At 39.2% G+C, this 15,876-nt stretch overlaps 1 protein-coding gene across 2 annotated transcripts in view; it reads right to left on the bottom strand.

The window, feature by feature from the left end:
- VAV3 (vav guanine nucleotide exchange factor 3) overlaps nt 1–15,876 on the bottom strand; it is a 338,168-nt gene that overhangs the window by 162,499 nt on the left and 159,793 nt on the right. For both annotated transcript variants that reach the window (XM_040626968.1, XM_008704211.2), the window contains exons 6-12: nt 15,593–15,685; nt 13,330–13,398; nt 11,352–11,455; nt 9,938–10,037; nt 5,778–5,873; nt 2,621–2,689; nt 453–539 (exon numbers count right to left, since the gene is read on the bottom strand). In XM_040626968.1, the coding sequence (XP_040482902.1) occupies nt 453–539; nt 2,621–2,689; nt 5,778–5,873; nt 9,938–10,037; nt 11,352–11,455; nt 13,330–13,398; nt 15,593–15,685 (618 nt within the window). The remainder of the gene's footprint in view (nt 1–452; nt 540–2,620; nt 2,690–5,777; nt 5,874–9,937; nt 10,038–11,351; nt 11,456–13,329; nt 13,399–15,592; nt 15,686–15,876) is intronic.

Genomic DNA, 15,876 nt, shown 5'->3' with positions numbered 1-15,876 from the left:
AGCCTTTTAAACTCTCTTCTTACTGCCCCTTCAACCGCGAGACCATGCTGTTCATAGTTACACCCCTGGCCCCAAGCAAATGTCCCGCACACAGTCATCACCCAGTAACCATAGAGAAAACGAATACGTTAACAGGAATCAGCCAGGAGTATGTATGGGGTAAGGGAAAGAAAGAAAGAAAATGAACTCCAACGTTTAGAATTTATACAGCCAGACGAAGAGGCATCGTGTGATTAAAGAGAGAGGGACAAGCAAAGGCAGAAAGTCCTTGGACGATGGCACGCGTGTCACAGGCGCCACGAGACATCCATGTGGGTGATGTCAAACAAGAGTCAGGAAAAAACCTACAACAACAGGAACTTCAACGTAAACTATCTTTTCTTCAAAAACAACTTGTAGAATGTCCTCTGATTTGTGGGTTAGGGAAGCTGGAGAGAAGGATAATTACATACCAGATTTTCTATAGAGAGCTGAAACTGTTTAATTTCACGAAGGGTCTCATTATCTCTTTTCACTTCATTCACATATTGTGCCAAGTCCTAAAGAATAAAGAGAAGGGCACAAAAAGAAGTCATGATAAGACTGGAGAAGAGACGAAAACTGTTTGAAAGAAAACACATCATTAATTTCATTAGCGGTAGAAGTAATCACCATAACTTTTCAATGACAATAAAATGAACGTCCAATCCATCAAAGCTGCAGCTCAAAAGCAATTTTAAAATGTCTGGAGTACAGCTGGGAAGACTAAAGAGTTGTCATTTACCACTGAGAAGAGCAAAGATAAAAAACAAAAACAAACAAAATCTGCCACCGTGCAGAACAAAAGGAAACTAGGTCAGGAGAATGCAAATTCCAAGCACGTTGTAACTGACCTTGAGAGAATCACATTCTTCCACGGGTTACAATAAGGTCAATAACGCAATAATGAAGGATTAGCTGGGAGAAAAAAGTAACTAAAAGTTAGACAATGAGTCCAGCAGGACTGTGTTCTGCAACCAGTTAGAGTCTTAGTTCCTGGGAGCTCAGTCAAGGCAGCCAGTTCAATTCTGAAGAGTTAATGAAGGAGAAGCAAAGAGGAGGAGAAAAACCTCAGAGCACTAAGAATTAAAAGCGAACAAACAATGCTGGACACATTTCTCCATGTGCCTTCTTCACCTACTTTAAAATGTCTTTTCTCATATTTGAGGAAACATTAGCTAATCTTTCCATACTGTAAGTAGCTATTTTTATCATATGTGCTCTAGATTTCCCTGTTTTCTGGGTTTTCTTTTTTTCCTCTACCCTCTTAAATTCATCTGCAACAGTAGGAGCAGAACTCGGACAAAAAGCAGTTCCTAACTTTGTTCTAAATGAAAGTCTGACTTTTCATAGGATGTATCTATAAATGATTTCTTTAAAAATTGGAAACTTGGTATGACTTCTGAAAAGAGTAACACATAATTGTGTGATGGTTCCTATCAGGATTCTAAATAAAACCAGCTAAACAGCAGGGCCAACACTGACCCTGGCCCAGGGACACAGAGAAGCCATTAGCCTCGTTCTGAGTCGAGTCACACTGGCATTTTCTTTTGAGAGTATTTGCTTATAAGTTAGGGGCAAATATTTCTCTCAAAGTCAACGTTTAGCACAACAGAGAAATTGGGGTATTACAGATTGCCCAATATGTTTAAAAGTCTGCCTTTATCTACTTGTAGCTCTTGATTTTCAGATTTACCTAAAAATAGAAACCCAAACTGAAATCCACGTGTGCTAATGCACACCACCCACGAAGGTGAACCTGGCAGATATTATCTAACCGGGGGAAAATAAGTCACACCAGTGTTCTGAAGTCACCAGCTGACCTGCTGCTTACCCAAGCCAACAGTTTTCTATTAGTAACCACAAAAAAGAATGTGAAATAAAACCATGATATTAAATTATTCCCGGTGGTTGTAAGAGTTGTCATACTTTCATAAATAACAAAAGCTATTTCAATACATCTCTTGGTTTTATGTATCTCTAACAATTAAATCCATGCAAGACATCCATTCCAGTTAAAAATACCCTGTTCTCTGGGGTGCCTGGGTGGCTCAGTCAATTAAGCGGCTGCCTTCGGTTAGGGTTGTGATCTCAGGGTCCTGGGATCGAGCCCCACATCGGGCTCCCCGCTTAGCGGGGAGCCTGCTTCTCCCTCTCTCTCTGCCACTCCCCCTGCTTATGCTCTCTCCTCGATCTCTCTAATAAATAAAGAGAATCTTAAAAAAAAAAAATCCAGTTTTCTGGGGTGCCTGGGTGGCTCTGTCAGCTAAGTGTCCGACTCTTGATTTTGGCTCAGGTCACGATCTCAGGGTTGTGAGATCAACCCCGCATTGGGGTCCACCGGGCTCCATGCTCAGCTCAGGACTCTGCTTGAAGATTCTCTCCCTCTGCCCTCCCCCAACTCGCATGCGCTCACTCCCTTTAAAATAAATAAATAAATCTTTAAAAAAATATCCAACTCTCCCCACCAAATACAAAACTATACAAATACTTATATATTATAATATATCAGCATATCATACATATGCATTAGCAGTTTGTATTCTATTGTTTTTAGGCATGAATAAAAAATACAGAGAAGTTAATGGTACATTTGCCTTACCTTCATTGCATCAAGAGCCAGTTTCAGATTTGCCTTCTCCATAGGATCAGTGGTATGTTTGACCAATTCCTATTTGGAAGATACAGTTCAGTACTACTTTCATCAATTAAAACCAAAGTATAAGAAACATTTTTTTTAAATAAGCCATTTTTATCACTATTTGCACCATAATGTAATAAATCTGATTCAACTTAACTAGGTTTTATTTTCATAAAAAAAAAATCTCAAACTGTAAGAAGAGCAACTAGAGACCAAAAGAACATGAGACAATGGTTGGAAACACTTTCTTTTCAAAGATGAATCTGAGCTCTCTCCCCGCCATTAAACTGACATCCTTCCCAAATGTCATGAAAGATCCCTCACTGCCAACTGATTCTGATGACTACTCCTCTCCCTTGGCTTCACGGACGATAGGATCTTTTGTTTCTTGCTATTGTTGTTGTTGGTTAGTCCATCTTAAATTTCTGCCGATTCACCAGTGTTTCATACTTCCTTCTTTATCTGCACCTTCGAAAGTTACCATTCCCTAGATTTTCACCTTAGTCTTCTGTTATTCTTACTGTACATACGCTACAAATTCTATCACGATCATCTCCACGACGTCAATTCTCACCTACTAAGACAATCACTCTCAAAGGAATGTGCTCTAACCCAGAGCTCATGCCTGAGTTCCAGACACTTCTGTCCAACTAAACAGTTCTACCTGGGTATCTCACAGGCCCCTCTAACCCAACAATTCCGAACTTAAGGCACGTTAACCAGGAACCAGAGTAGGGTTGTAGGTGATGTTTTATTGAATGATGGCACCTCCATCAGTGGAATCACCTAGCCAAAAACTAAAAAGTGTCCCAGGTGCCCCTCTCCCAAAATATGTTCTGGTGACACTGACTTTGATCTCTCCCCTGGAAACCATCCTCACTGCCACTACACTGGTTCATGTCCTTACTATTTTTCAAATGGGTTATTTTAAATTGGCTTCTGACTTGTAGCCTCTCTGGACTGCAATCTATTCATTCTATTGACATCAGAGCTAGGCGTCTAATATATAAACTGGATCCTGTCTCTACCCTATTTAGACTTCTGTGATGCCCACAAAAGTTTCAGGTTGTCATCCATACCTCTTAGACCCTTCATGGTCGAAATACTGGGAACCTCCCCCAACTTCTCCCTCCACTCCACCCAAACAACCTATAGTCTATCCATATTAAACTAACTGCAATTCTCAAAATACGTTCTCATGTCTGATCCCATTAGGCATGCTGTTTGCTCTCCTTAGAAGGCCCTTCCTCTCTGATGCACCTATTGAACTCTTACTGTCCCCTTCACAGCCAGTTCAAGACTCACTCCTCAGTGAAGCTTCCTATGACAGAGGCCTCCAGAAGTCCCTAGCCTCCCCAGGCATAATTAACCAGGCCTTTATTTGTACTACCTCCAAACTTTCTGCATACCTATCACATTGTATGGTACCTGGAAGCTTACATTTCATCTTCCCTATCTAAACAGTGAGCTTTATCAGTGCGGGGAGGCAAGTGCTGTTTTATATCATGAATGCCTAACACTGTGTGTTGAACAGGGGAGCCACTCAAAAATTTTTGCTGAGTTTAGTATCAGTAGTGTTTCCAGTTATAAAAGAGGACCTATAGCCATCAGATTTGTTAAGCATAGTAAATTTGTCCAATATTCTTTTACTTCTATTTTTACTTTTCCTTAACTAATGATCATTTACTAATGATATGTCCAAAGTTTCAAATCCCCCACTCTCAAATATTCTAATTTTATAAATCTATGATTTCACACCATAAAGTATTTCAAAAATTATTTCCCCACTAAAGTATAGCAGTAAGTAGGAAATGTTCAAATTCATACCACATTAATTCAACAAAAGTCTAAACATTAGACAAATTCTACTCTACACTATCAAGATGGAGAAACATTTTTAGAATTTTTATGTTACCCAAATAAAAATTTCCCTATTTAAAAAAATCATAAAACTAAACATTCTTTTGAAATTTAAAATATACAACAATCCAAGAGGGATTATGAAAAAAGTCTGAATTTCACAAAGGTATAGTCGTATTTTAAACTTTTAGAAGTCTCTCTAGAACTTTATAAATGACCAAAATAGATGTTTCTTGAAAACTGCACCTTTTATATTCTTCAACTGATATTTGACTATACCAAAGTTACAAAATAAATTATCTTATTTTGAAGATAATATGAAGATCTATGTTTTTAGTTTTATAATGTCTCAGAAACTGATTGCTTAAGTCCTCATTATTTTTTCATAAAATCCAATTTGATTAAGTTCTTTGAGTTTAGATCTCATAAATGTTTTAATGCATTTTTAAGACATAATCAGCGTTTGAATTTTTCTGATTTCTCAGTAGAACAAAAATAGAGATGACTAATAATTTTGCGACTACAGTTCAAGGAATTTAATATACGAGATGTATAGAGCGCAGCAGACTCAAAATTATATTTCACATACAGGTAGTAGATCTTTTTAAAAATGACATTTCACAAGCATCAGCAGAGTTGACAGACTAATACTGTAAGACATTTCCTTGGAGCAGAACTAATGAGCCTCCTGGTACAGCTATCAAATTAAATTTATAAGACTCTCCACCCTCATTAGAGGACTAACTGTGGAAACCATAAGCTTTGTGGTTATAACAAGAATCACTTCAAAATAAATGCAGTCTTATCATAATTTACTATAGCAGAAAGCAACATGGAATGTGACAGAATTCTTTTTTAGTTTATGGTTATAAGGCAAAAAGTCCAAAACACTTAACCTGCCAAAAATCAGGGGTATTGCAGCACCGAGATTCTAATTAATGAGTCCTGCTAACCAAAGAAGATTGGTTAAAGGAATCTTTTCATTTGCCTTGGTTTTTTTTATTTTTTATTTTTTTGGAGCCAGTTCTGTTTGAAGGACACAAAAAGTGACTTTGTGTAGGATACAGGATCATCTTTGCTAAAAGAAAAAGTTTCCAGCTCTTCTGTTATTTCCCACTTAGCTATACTAATCATTGAAAAATCACAAGGGGTGTATTACAGCCCCAAACATGGAGCATATGGGGCATAACTGATGCTTCATGAACACTTTGTTAAGTGAATAAATGAACACATAAACTGACAGTTTCAAGTTACGTACCTGGAGGAGAAGGTGATACTTTAAAACACGTTGCATAGGAACCACAAGCAAATCTCGAAGAGTAAATTTTCCATTATTTGCTCTTTTGGAACATTCCTAATGAAATTTAAAAACTTTGTTACTCTTATCAAAGGGAGTCATAAAGCAAGCATTAAAAGACGCAGAGGCCATAAACAAAACTGTTATTATATAACAAATATCTTGTTATTTTCCTTCTTAATAATCCTTTCTGAAAAACAGAAAGTATCTAATTAAAAACCCAAAAGACAAATAAACCTTGTAGCATTTCAACTCTAAAATGACTTAATGAGTCATTTTATGCATGAAAATTATTTTCTCTAATGGCTCTCTGAGGTCTTCTTCTACTTACCCTTATAGCTCTACCTTCTACCAATCACCCCCAGCCACCCTTGGGCCAAGCATCAAGAACAAATCCCCACTCATCAAACTGGCCACGTGCCTTCCGCACTGGCACGCCCTGGTTCATTCTGTTCTCCCCAGCCACCACGTGCTTGGTCCAGTTTCCAACGAAATTTATCATCCTAAGAACTATACATCTAGGCCTTTTGTGATAAACCCAACCAAAACTGTGCTCTCCCTCTGTGCCTTGTTTGCATTTTAACTTTTGTTGTACACGATATCTTCCCAATATATTATCTCTTTTACAGCTTTAAGAATCTAGTACTTGCTTAATAAATTTTTGTGAAACTGAATGAAATGGAATGATTGACTCTTAAACTTTGTTAAAGTATAAATTATTGGATTCAAAGTTTCAAAAGCCTCATTTTTTTTTCATCTCACACTCTTTCTTAAAAGCTTATCTAAAAATAGTATTGACTTGTGTCCATTCTTTTGACATTAACTGTAGCTTTGAGGAAAGTACTCTGACTTTGAGGAAAGTACTCTGAAGTATCAAAGCGTGAATTCAAATCAAGGCTTGGCTCTGTAACCTTGAACAAGTTGCATTTCTGATTTTACCATTTCTCACATATTTGTGATCTAGCTTTAAAAAATAACCAAGTTCCATAAAATTATTATTATCGAGAAACTAAGTCCAAAATCCTCAGACAACTGTACATCCCAGACCAAGGAATTTTCCAGTTCATAGAAAGAGTTGCATTCAAAAAAAATACTGCTTTGTTCATGAGTTTGTTTCCCCTTTGCCCACACTTAGCTTTTCTGGCACATGGAAGGATATATTATCAGGGGCTACAAAGTAAACACCATTAGCTCTAATGACCAGAGTGACTTAATGAGTATTTGACTACAGGTCTTAAGAACTAGGGACACAAATCTGGACATGTTAGCTCATGTCTTGTCAATTGCTGCAGTTCACTGGGAAGAATAACTCTGTCAACTGATTTCTTGCTGCTACAGATTGTGGCGAGTTCTGGATCATGGGTCTCAAATAGGAGGTTAAACTGTTAAGATTATTATAATGAATGAGTCTCATCTCCCTAGCTGCATGTTAAGCTCCTTGGAACTGAGGGTGTACCTTAAACTTCATAGATATATGGCATCTTAACATAGTGTTAGGGAGAGAAATATTACACATTTAAAATTCACTTTGTTATATTATAGAAGTCAGTTTAAAACTACTGGGGAAAGAATTCATTCCTTTAAGTTCTAAGTCACAGGCTCAGGAAGTAAAAAAAAAAAACTAACATTGCTAGCATTTCCTACAACGNCGGGGGGGGTGGGTCTGAATCTGAGGTGTGAATGCTTATCAGTATTGAAAGTAACTAAAGGATAGAAATGAGTCTTCCAAAACATCCAGTCCCATGCTTAGCTGAACTCCCATTCTAACTGAGAAGAAAATAAAGGAATAGGGATGAGCCAGCTTACAGGACGAGACAAAGAGACTGTTACCCTTGGCCCTACGTTTTCTTGGTTCCAAAGTAGAAAAGAAAAAAGACAAAAATCACGAAGAGCAAAAGTAACCATAAAACTGAAGACATGGGGTTCCTGGGTGACTCAGTCAGTTAAGCGTCCGACTCTTGATTTTGCCTCAGGTCATGATCTCAGGGTCCTAGAGATTCTCTGTCTCCCACTCCCTCTGCCCCTCCCCACCACTCACGCACGCTCTCAGAAAAAGCAAATACTGAAGACATGAAGGGACCAGAGACACACCGTGACTAGGGCAGCTTCCCCTTTATCATGCCAGGCATTGCAGAGGACAGTCCCAGCAAAGAATAACTATCGAGGTGTCACAGTAAGTGTTGGATTAAATACTTGCAAATCAGGGTCCTGGGTCAGAAGTAGTGACTTTTCAGGCAAAAACGGACAGCCAGTAGACCCTTCCCCAGGGCCGTCCAAACTCAGCCGGTGGTTCTCTCTTTCCCTCAGATGGACAGTGATCATACAAACTATGTCCCTGGAGTCCCAGAGTATGTCATAGGCAGGACACTGACTGTGACTCTGAAGGAAGGGAGAGGAACATCCCCACAATGCTGAATACAATGGAGGTTTGACGGACTCCTATCTTGAGCCAGAGTTCTATATCTTTGTTTCAAAAAACAAAACAAAACAACTGCTCTATCGGTAGCTCTGTTAGGAACTAGTTGTATAAATTGTAAAGTTTATCATCACACTTTGAGTAAAGGTAGCTTATAGCTCTAGGCTTCTGAGGTTCTATTCTCCCAAGAGGAGCAGGAACCCTTTACACTAACGGGGTTGCCAGGATATTACTCAACGGTGACTCAAGCTACCAGCAGGCATAAAGTCCGCATCACCAGGGGACTGTAAGAAGTATGGGAAAAGATCCATGATAGAGAGTTAGTACAGTTACTTGGTAGCCTATTGATGTGTAAACTTTCTAACCAATAGTGCCCTTCTGTGGGAGTTATGAAATCGTACCAGATATGCTAAAACAATGAAAGAGTTCTCATTTGAAAATCACGTGCCTCTTTTATTTTTCCCTTTCATCACCTGACCTCACTGCTAAATTGAACAAAGACAGCAAAGGGGACACCAGAGACTCAACTAAGTCAAACACAGCCATTTAAGAGTTGACTATGTATCTCTACCCAACATTTAAGAAAAATATGGATAATACAGTTGGGATGATAATTCATATATACTATAATCTTTTGCAAAAGTTCTTTGAAATGCAAACTCTTCTTGTGAAAAAGAAATGATACGCACACACACACAAATAACACAATCTTCAGATTCTCCATTGCTACCACGTGCTGTTTATTCTAGCCTACTCTTCATTTTTCAAACCTTCCCAACTCATCTGGTCAGAATGCTCTCCATGGAATCTCACCTGTCAAGACTCACCCCATTCTTTGGCGACCTAACTCAGATAGTACCTCTCCAGAGAAAGCTCCCACATTCTACCTGTACTGAAGTGATCAGTCTTACTCGTGGAGCCCTATTATCGCTCGTCACATACGACTTAATCTTACTTGTGTCTGTCTTGTCTTCCCTCTTATGGGCAATATCCATGCCCTTTTTATACACCTGATCCTAAATGTCTTATATTTTTAATAACCATTTTTAATCTCCATGTACATTATCTCCCATAGATCTTCCTTATCCTGTACCTCTTCCTACCCAGGTGACCCTGGGCAAATTACTCATAATCTCTCTGAACCTCAGCATTCTCATCCATAAGGGAAGAAAATTAATTGTACGTATCTCACAGAGTCATAAGGATCTAACAAGATAATGCATGTAAAACAGAGAGCCATAAGTCACAGATTTTACTATAATATTATTACTATATTTTTTACAGAGCTAGCTATGAAAATATTTTATAAAGTTGGCATGAAATTATATTTAGAATACGTGGGGAAATTTACTATTGCACTGCTCTTGAAAAGGAATAGATCTATTTTTGTTCTTATTCTTTTTTGGGGGTACGGCTGGTATACAATGTTTCCTTAGTTTCAGGTGCACAGCTTAGTGATAGGACAAGTTTCCACACGGTGCTGTGTTCACTGCAAGGGTAGCTGCCATCGGTCTCCCTACGTCACTATTACAATAACACTGACTGCAATCCTTACGCTGTGCCTTGTATTTTCATGACTTATTCCTTCCGTAACTGGAAGCCTGTGTCTCCCATTCCCTTTCACCCATTTTGCTCATCTGCCATCTTCCTCCCCTTCTTTTAGGTGTAGCTGACTTGATTTCATAAACAAAAAATAAACAGGTACCTCCAATTTCAGCTTTACATCTTCCTTTGTCTTAGAAATGTTGTCTAAACTAGAGATGGCCGACTCCACTCCACTGCAGTACTGCCCGTAAATAACCAACCTGAAAGGGAAAAAAGGAGAGAGATTTGTAGGACAGAAAAGCCAGAATAAAGTGGAAGGAGAAGAGGCAGAATTCCCATCTATTTAGAACCACAGCTGGGGACAATCAGAGCAAACCTCACCTGTCCTGTGTCTCTAACTGCCTACATGGCCCTGGGCGAACTCCTTGTCATCTCTCCGAGGCTCCGCTTTCTCACTTTTTTTAAACACACACCACATGCACAGCCACAGAATAAGGGTCACTCGTATCATGCTATTAAAAGGGCTCATGTTTATTTCTAAATTTGAATGGGATTAATCCCACTGAGCATTTTTACAGCAGGTAGATTTTACAAACCAGCTTAATGACTGTTAACGTTGAGTACGCATGAACGTCCCAAAAACAAAATTAAAAATTTCTGTTTAGGTTCCTATTAAAGATCAACTTTTTACTGTTTACGAGTACTCAGAAACAGTTTTACTTTATACTATGATTTTATTTAATCACCCCTCATGACTCCACTCATTAATAAACCTCCTACTCTTTCCTGCTTTTTAATTAAGGAAATCACATTATCTAAAAATCGGGAACAAATGAGAGGCCTGAACGGAGCCGGATGGAAGAGAATTCATACTGCATGGGGTCTGAGGCCACTTCAGGAAGGGTAGCATAGAGTAATAGAGATGTTTTACAAAAAGGTTGGGTAATTTGTTTCTTTTCATCTTTCATTGGGAAAAAGAAACTAATAAGTTCATGTTTATCTAACTGTTGTTGAGGCAAAGCTAGTCATGAGCCACTTCTTAGCACTAGGAACTGCAGTGCTTGATTTAAAGAGAGAATGAGATTTTAAGTGAAATTTCTTGGTACTTTAACTCATATGAGTTGTTCAGAAGATGGTTTTTTGTTTTTTTTTTCAAACTTAGAAAGGGAAACTGCCTTAAAGAGAGAATTATAAAATATGGGAGTGGAAACAAGCACTAGGCACCAGCTAATCCACTCCCAACATTTGCAGATGGAGAAAAGGCGGCTCAGAGAATTAAAACGACCCTGAAAACTACAGAACTCAGGAGTAAAGGGTCTAGAAAAGAACCTGAACTGTCTGACTTGCAGTGCAAAACTCTGGATCCTTGTTTTTCCTTTTTCTTGATACAATAGAGAGCTCAAACTGCTATCGAGATTAACTGTCCCCTGTTCTAATTACTACCCAGGCCGTATCTTAATGGACAGCAGTAATCGTTATTTATGAGCAATTTCAATACTAACCCTCACTATAACCCACAAGCTGATCGCTACAACATTTAAAAGTTCTAAGAAAAAAAAAAAGTTAGAAGTTACCTTTCCTTGTAGTTAATGAAAACTTGATACAAGTTCTGGTCATTTTTATTTACAATGGAATCATGAATCTCTTGCATTAGGTTCCGATGAACTTTTACAAGTTCCTTAGGAAAGAAAAAAAACAAAAAACATGTCAAAGTTAATTAGAAATCAGAACCAAAAAATAATATATATATATCACCCCAAACCTAAAATCTCTACTGTTGCTAGACTTGTCATTCAAGGATATGCTGAACGCCCTCAATATAGAAACCTGCTACCACAGATAAAGAGAGGAGGAAGTGGAGGAGGGAAAAGGAGGAGAGAGAGGGGAAAAGAAAGGGGAAGGAGAGAGAAAAGGAGAGAAGGGGAGGGAAGAGGAGGGACAGACCGGCCAAGTGCATAGAAAGCAGCAGTTTCAGATTGGACTTGAATCGTCAGTGTGCTGTGGGGAAAAAAAAATTATCTCACTACTTATTAAAGGGTAATTTATTCCTTGTATAAAAATATGTACAGCTCATTTTCATTATAATCACTTTAATTTTTTAAGTAAAACTATCCAAGTGCTTAATGTTTTATTGACGGAATAAAGTAATGATTCATGTCCTTGGGACATAAAAATGTAGATTTGCACTTTGGTCAATTAGTGGTGTCCTGGTGCTCAGCTAACAATCATCACACGAAATTACTTGAAACCAGACAGCTAATGGCATAAATAAAGAGCAGATAAATTGTACTCGGCAGTTTCCTAGAGCAACTCAGAAGTCAGAATTTCACCTTCCTCCTGATAAGCAAGCAATTTTCAGTCAGGCGGTAAATACACGTCACCGCCAGGAAATGAGGAAATTCTAATCTAGGCGCCAGTTCTCCCATTATCCCTTCCCTGTACCTTGGTGCCCACACTGACTTCACGGCAAGCTCTTTCCCCAGCGGGGTGGACAGGAAACAGGAATATGTTGGCCCTGTCATTTTGTGGAAGCGCCTGTGAAAGCCCTAAGAGTAAGGACTGTCAAATGAGCCCTATGTTACAGTGAGAGCAGAGAGGTGCTTCAAGACGCTCACCTGACTAGAACGTGCGGTTTGCTTTATGCTAAATGTTGGCCTGATAGCGTGACTTCTTTCTTCCTGCTATGCTACGAGTCCATGAGAAGATCTTCATCGGGCCAAAATCAGGGACAAGGGCAATAACCTGACTGATGCACATCGACGCTGAATGTGACAGAACCAAAGGAGTAGGGAACTTTCAGGGCAAACAAGCAAGCTTGTGCACCAAGCCTTATATGTCGTACACCTGAGCTATATATTCAAACCCAAGCCGGGTTTAGAGGTTTTGAACTTGAATCTTGCCCAGTATGATCCTGCTTGGCACACCATTTGGTTTGTTTCAATGCTACTAGGTAATTAGCCTTTAAAATTATGTAAGATAATTGTAGGGGGCTCTGAAATTCAAAATGCTCACATAAATGTGAAGAAAAGCTCCTCATATCTAACCACTAAAATGGACTCTTAAACAGTAAGGAAGGAGTGCACTTCAGAAATGGAAGTTAAGGTTAGTACAACTGAAAGTGGAGGCAGAAAGCACCACAGAGCAGAGGCCTAGGAAGTGGAGAAACTGATGCCCTCAGACCAGCGTCTATAGGATGGGGTTGAGGGGCCCGAGTAGCAGAAGAGCAGGGAGTGGGGCATAAGGGGGCTCCCACAAGACAGACAGACAGTGGCTCCAGGGATTCTCTAACTCAGACGACCTCTTCCTGACAAGCAGGTAAGGATAATACACGAATCTTATCCCTGCGTGTTCAGTTTGTATCTCAACTGACTTTGGCTGAAGACATATCCTTTATTTCTAGAAAAAAAGGATATAAGAAACCGGGAGGCAAAAAATAGAGTTAAAATTCTTAAAGAACACAGGAAAATATTAAAATAGGAATCTGGAACCCAATAAAAAGATGGGGATTTTATAGAAGCATCCCACAATTTTAGCTAGCATATTTTTACTTACAGGAATGTTGATGAATACTGAATCTAATTCTGCTGCTGTCAGAAATCTTTTTAGTGGTGCCATGAAATACTAAAAGGATAGAACAGAGAAGTAAGAATTAAGCACAGCTTTCCTAATAATAGTTTTTCATCAACAAATAATATTTATTGAAAGTCAAATGTTTATGCATATAAATAATACCAAGAAAAAAAGCAAAAACTGTGTTCTCCATCTTAAAGATTTAATACTTGACTAGAGATATAAAGACATAACACAAGTTAACACATTTAAAGTATAGAATAAGAGGTTTTCACAATAAATACTTCTGAAAGAAAGAAAAAAAGAACACTACTGGCTGAATTGGGGGGGGGAAAAAAAGAAAAGGCAGTATTTTGGAGATAGAGGACTGATATACAATATCCCTCAAATGCCTTGTAGAGATTTCTAGATTCCTGAGATCAAGTATCTACTTGTGCAATCTATGGATCATCCCCTTCATTCCTTCAGAATTTTAGTTCTTGGCCTGCCATATTGGTTTCCCTTACCACTCCAACGTCCATTCCTGGCAATCTCAGTACGTGCAAATGATCCTTCCAATAGCCTGGCCTTTCAGTTCCTTGTCTTCCAGTAATCTTGTGTTCCATCTTAGCTCAGCTCTCTACTCTGGTGGTCATATCCCAAGACCTTCTCATTATCAACAACTACAAGGCTCTACAGCATTAATTTCAAGCAATCAACTCTCTGACCACTACCACCTATGTCTCTCATGTCCTCACTTCCCTTCCTACCCAGTTCACACTCCATAAACCATCATCAGAATCACTTGCCTGCATACACCCTTCACCCTCTACTCTCCTCTTCCACTGTGCTTTTCTGGAAGAAGAAAAACCCTGGTTAAATCTAGCTCATTATGTATGTCGTGCCTGTACCAAAGAAGTTAAACATGAATTAGACTGACAGTCTAATTTGCAATTGAGCCTGTGATACCGCATAATCCTACTACATTTCCCTAGCCAATTTACTCCCACCCCCCTCCTGAACAACTCTTCCACACCTTCAGCTCTTTTCCTAAATGTCCAAAACTTTCTCCTGGTTCTCATTTCCCTGACCTCTAAATGCGGAAGTTGTCAGAGGCGGCCTCGAACCTCTCCTCTATCAACATTGATTCCCTAGGTGAATTCATTCAGTACCATGGCCTTAGATTCCATTGCATCATGATAAATGCCTAACGTATTTGTCAGTTCAAGTTTTCCCCTTAATGCCAGCGTCATATATCTAACTCCCTCCTCAACACAGCCCCTTGGAAACTGAGAGATACTGCAGATTTAGTATGTCCCCACAGACTCGTGGTTCCCAAACCTGTCCTCCCCATCTCAGGGACAATCCGCACCACTCAGGCAGTTATTCATGCTATAAACCTAGCATTCCTGATCGCTCTCTTTCTCAGACATCCCGCACCTAGTTCATCATCTAATCCACTTGGCTCTATTTGCAAAATGTATTCAGAATCTGACCATTCCTCACCAGCTCTACAAATACTATCGTGTTCTGTCAATCCAGTTACTGCATTAGCCTTCTAACTTTTCTCCCAAAAAGTCAGAACGAGCTGTGAAAAACGTACATTATTAGATCGTATCCCTTCTTTTACTCCCACACTCCAGCTCTGAGCTAGTGTTCTCTATGCCCCCCCAACGGACGCGGTGGCTCACCGGCTCTCCGCGCTCACTGCTTCTCTTCACTCATGCTGCTTCAGCCACCTGGGCTACTGCTGTTCCTTGAAACATGCGGAACACGGTCTCATCAGAGGGCCTTTCTCCCAGGAACTGTCATCTCTGGGATGTTGGCACGGCTTGCTCCCTCAATTCCCTCAGCTGTCTGCTTCAATGTGATCTTACCACAGACCTTCCATTATCACTTTACATAAAATAAAACCAGCCCACCCCCATCACTCTCTGTCCTCTTTCCCTGATTTTTTCTTCCGAGAATTTATCACCACCTGGCACACTTATTTGCTTAAATTATAAACCCTTCCATGGGAGAGAGAGAGTATCATGAGAACCAGAGTTTTGTTGTGTTTCCTGCTATATCCTTGGCGTCTAACACAGTGCCATTCAGATACGAAGAAATCAGTAGCTAGTTGTGGAATGAATAAATCTGCTTTGAGATCCTTAAATCCTAAGTTCTACTGAAACTTAAAAATACACACGCAGCGGACACGGAGAGTCCTCTATATTAACTATAAAGTGCAGTACTTAGGCATCAAAAATAATACGCGATAACTTACTTTTTCTATTGACTCCAGTGTTTCTGTGTATTTTTCTTCTGTCTGCTTAATTTCTGCGAGGCAGCAACTTCGTATGTCATTTTCTGGACATTTCTGCAATTAGAGTTATCAAAAAAAATTAATCAAACACATCTGTTAGTCTCTCTGGTAGTATATAGAAAGAACGCAAAATCGCAGATTTTCTTAAGCTTCCCATTCTGATAAAACACGTAACTGAAATATGTTTATTGCATTTATGAAGCATCTGTTTTTAAAATTTTGAACCATGTAAGTTTTAAGTAATT

This window comes from Ursus maritimus, unplaced genomic scaffold, assembly GCF_017311325.1.
Source record: "Ursus maritimus isolate PB19 unplaced genomic scaffold, ASM1731132v1 scaffold_12, whole genome shotgun sequence".
Taxonomy (NCBI): Eukaryota; Metazoa; Chordata; class Mammalia; order Carnivora; family Ursidae; genus Ursus; species Ursus maritimus.
Note: the sequence above shows the minus strand (reverse complement) of the source record. Positions and strands in the feature narration are given on the sequence as shown.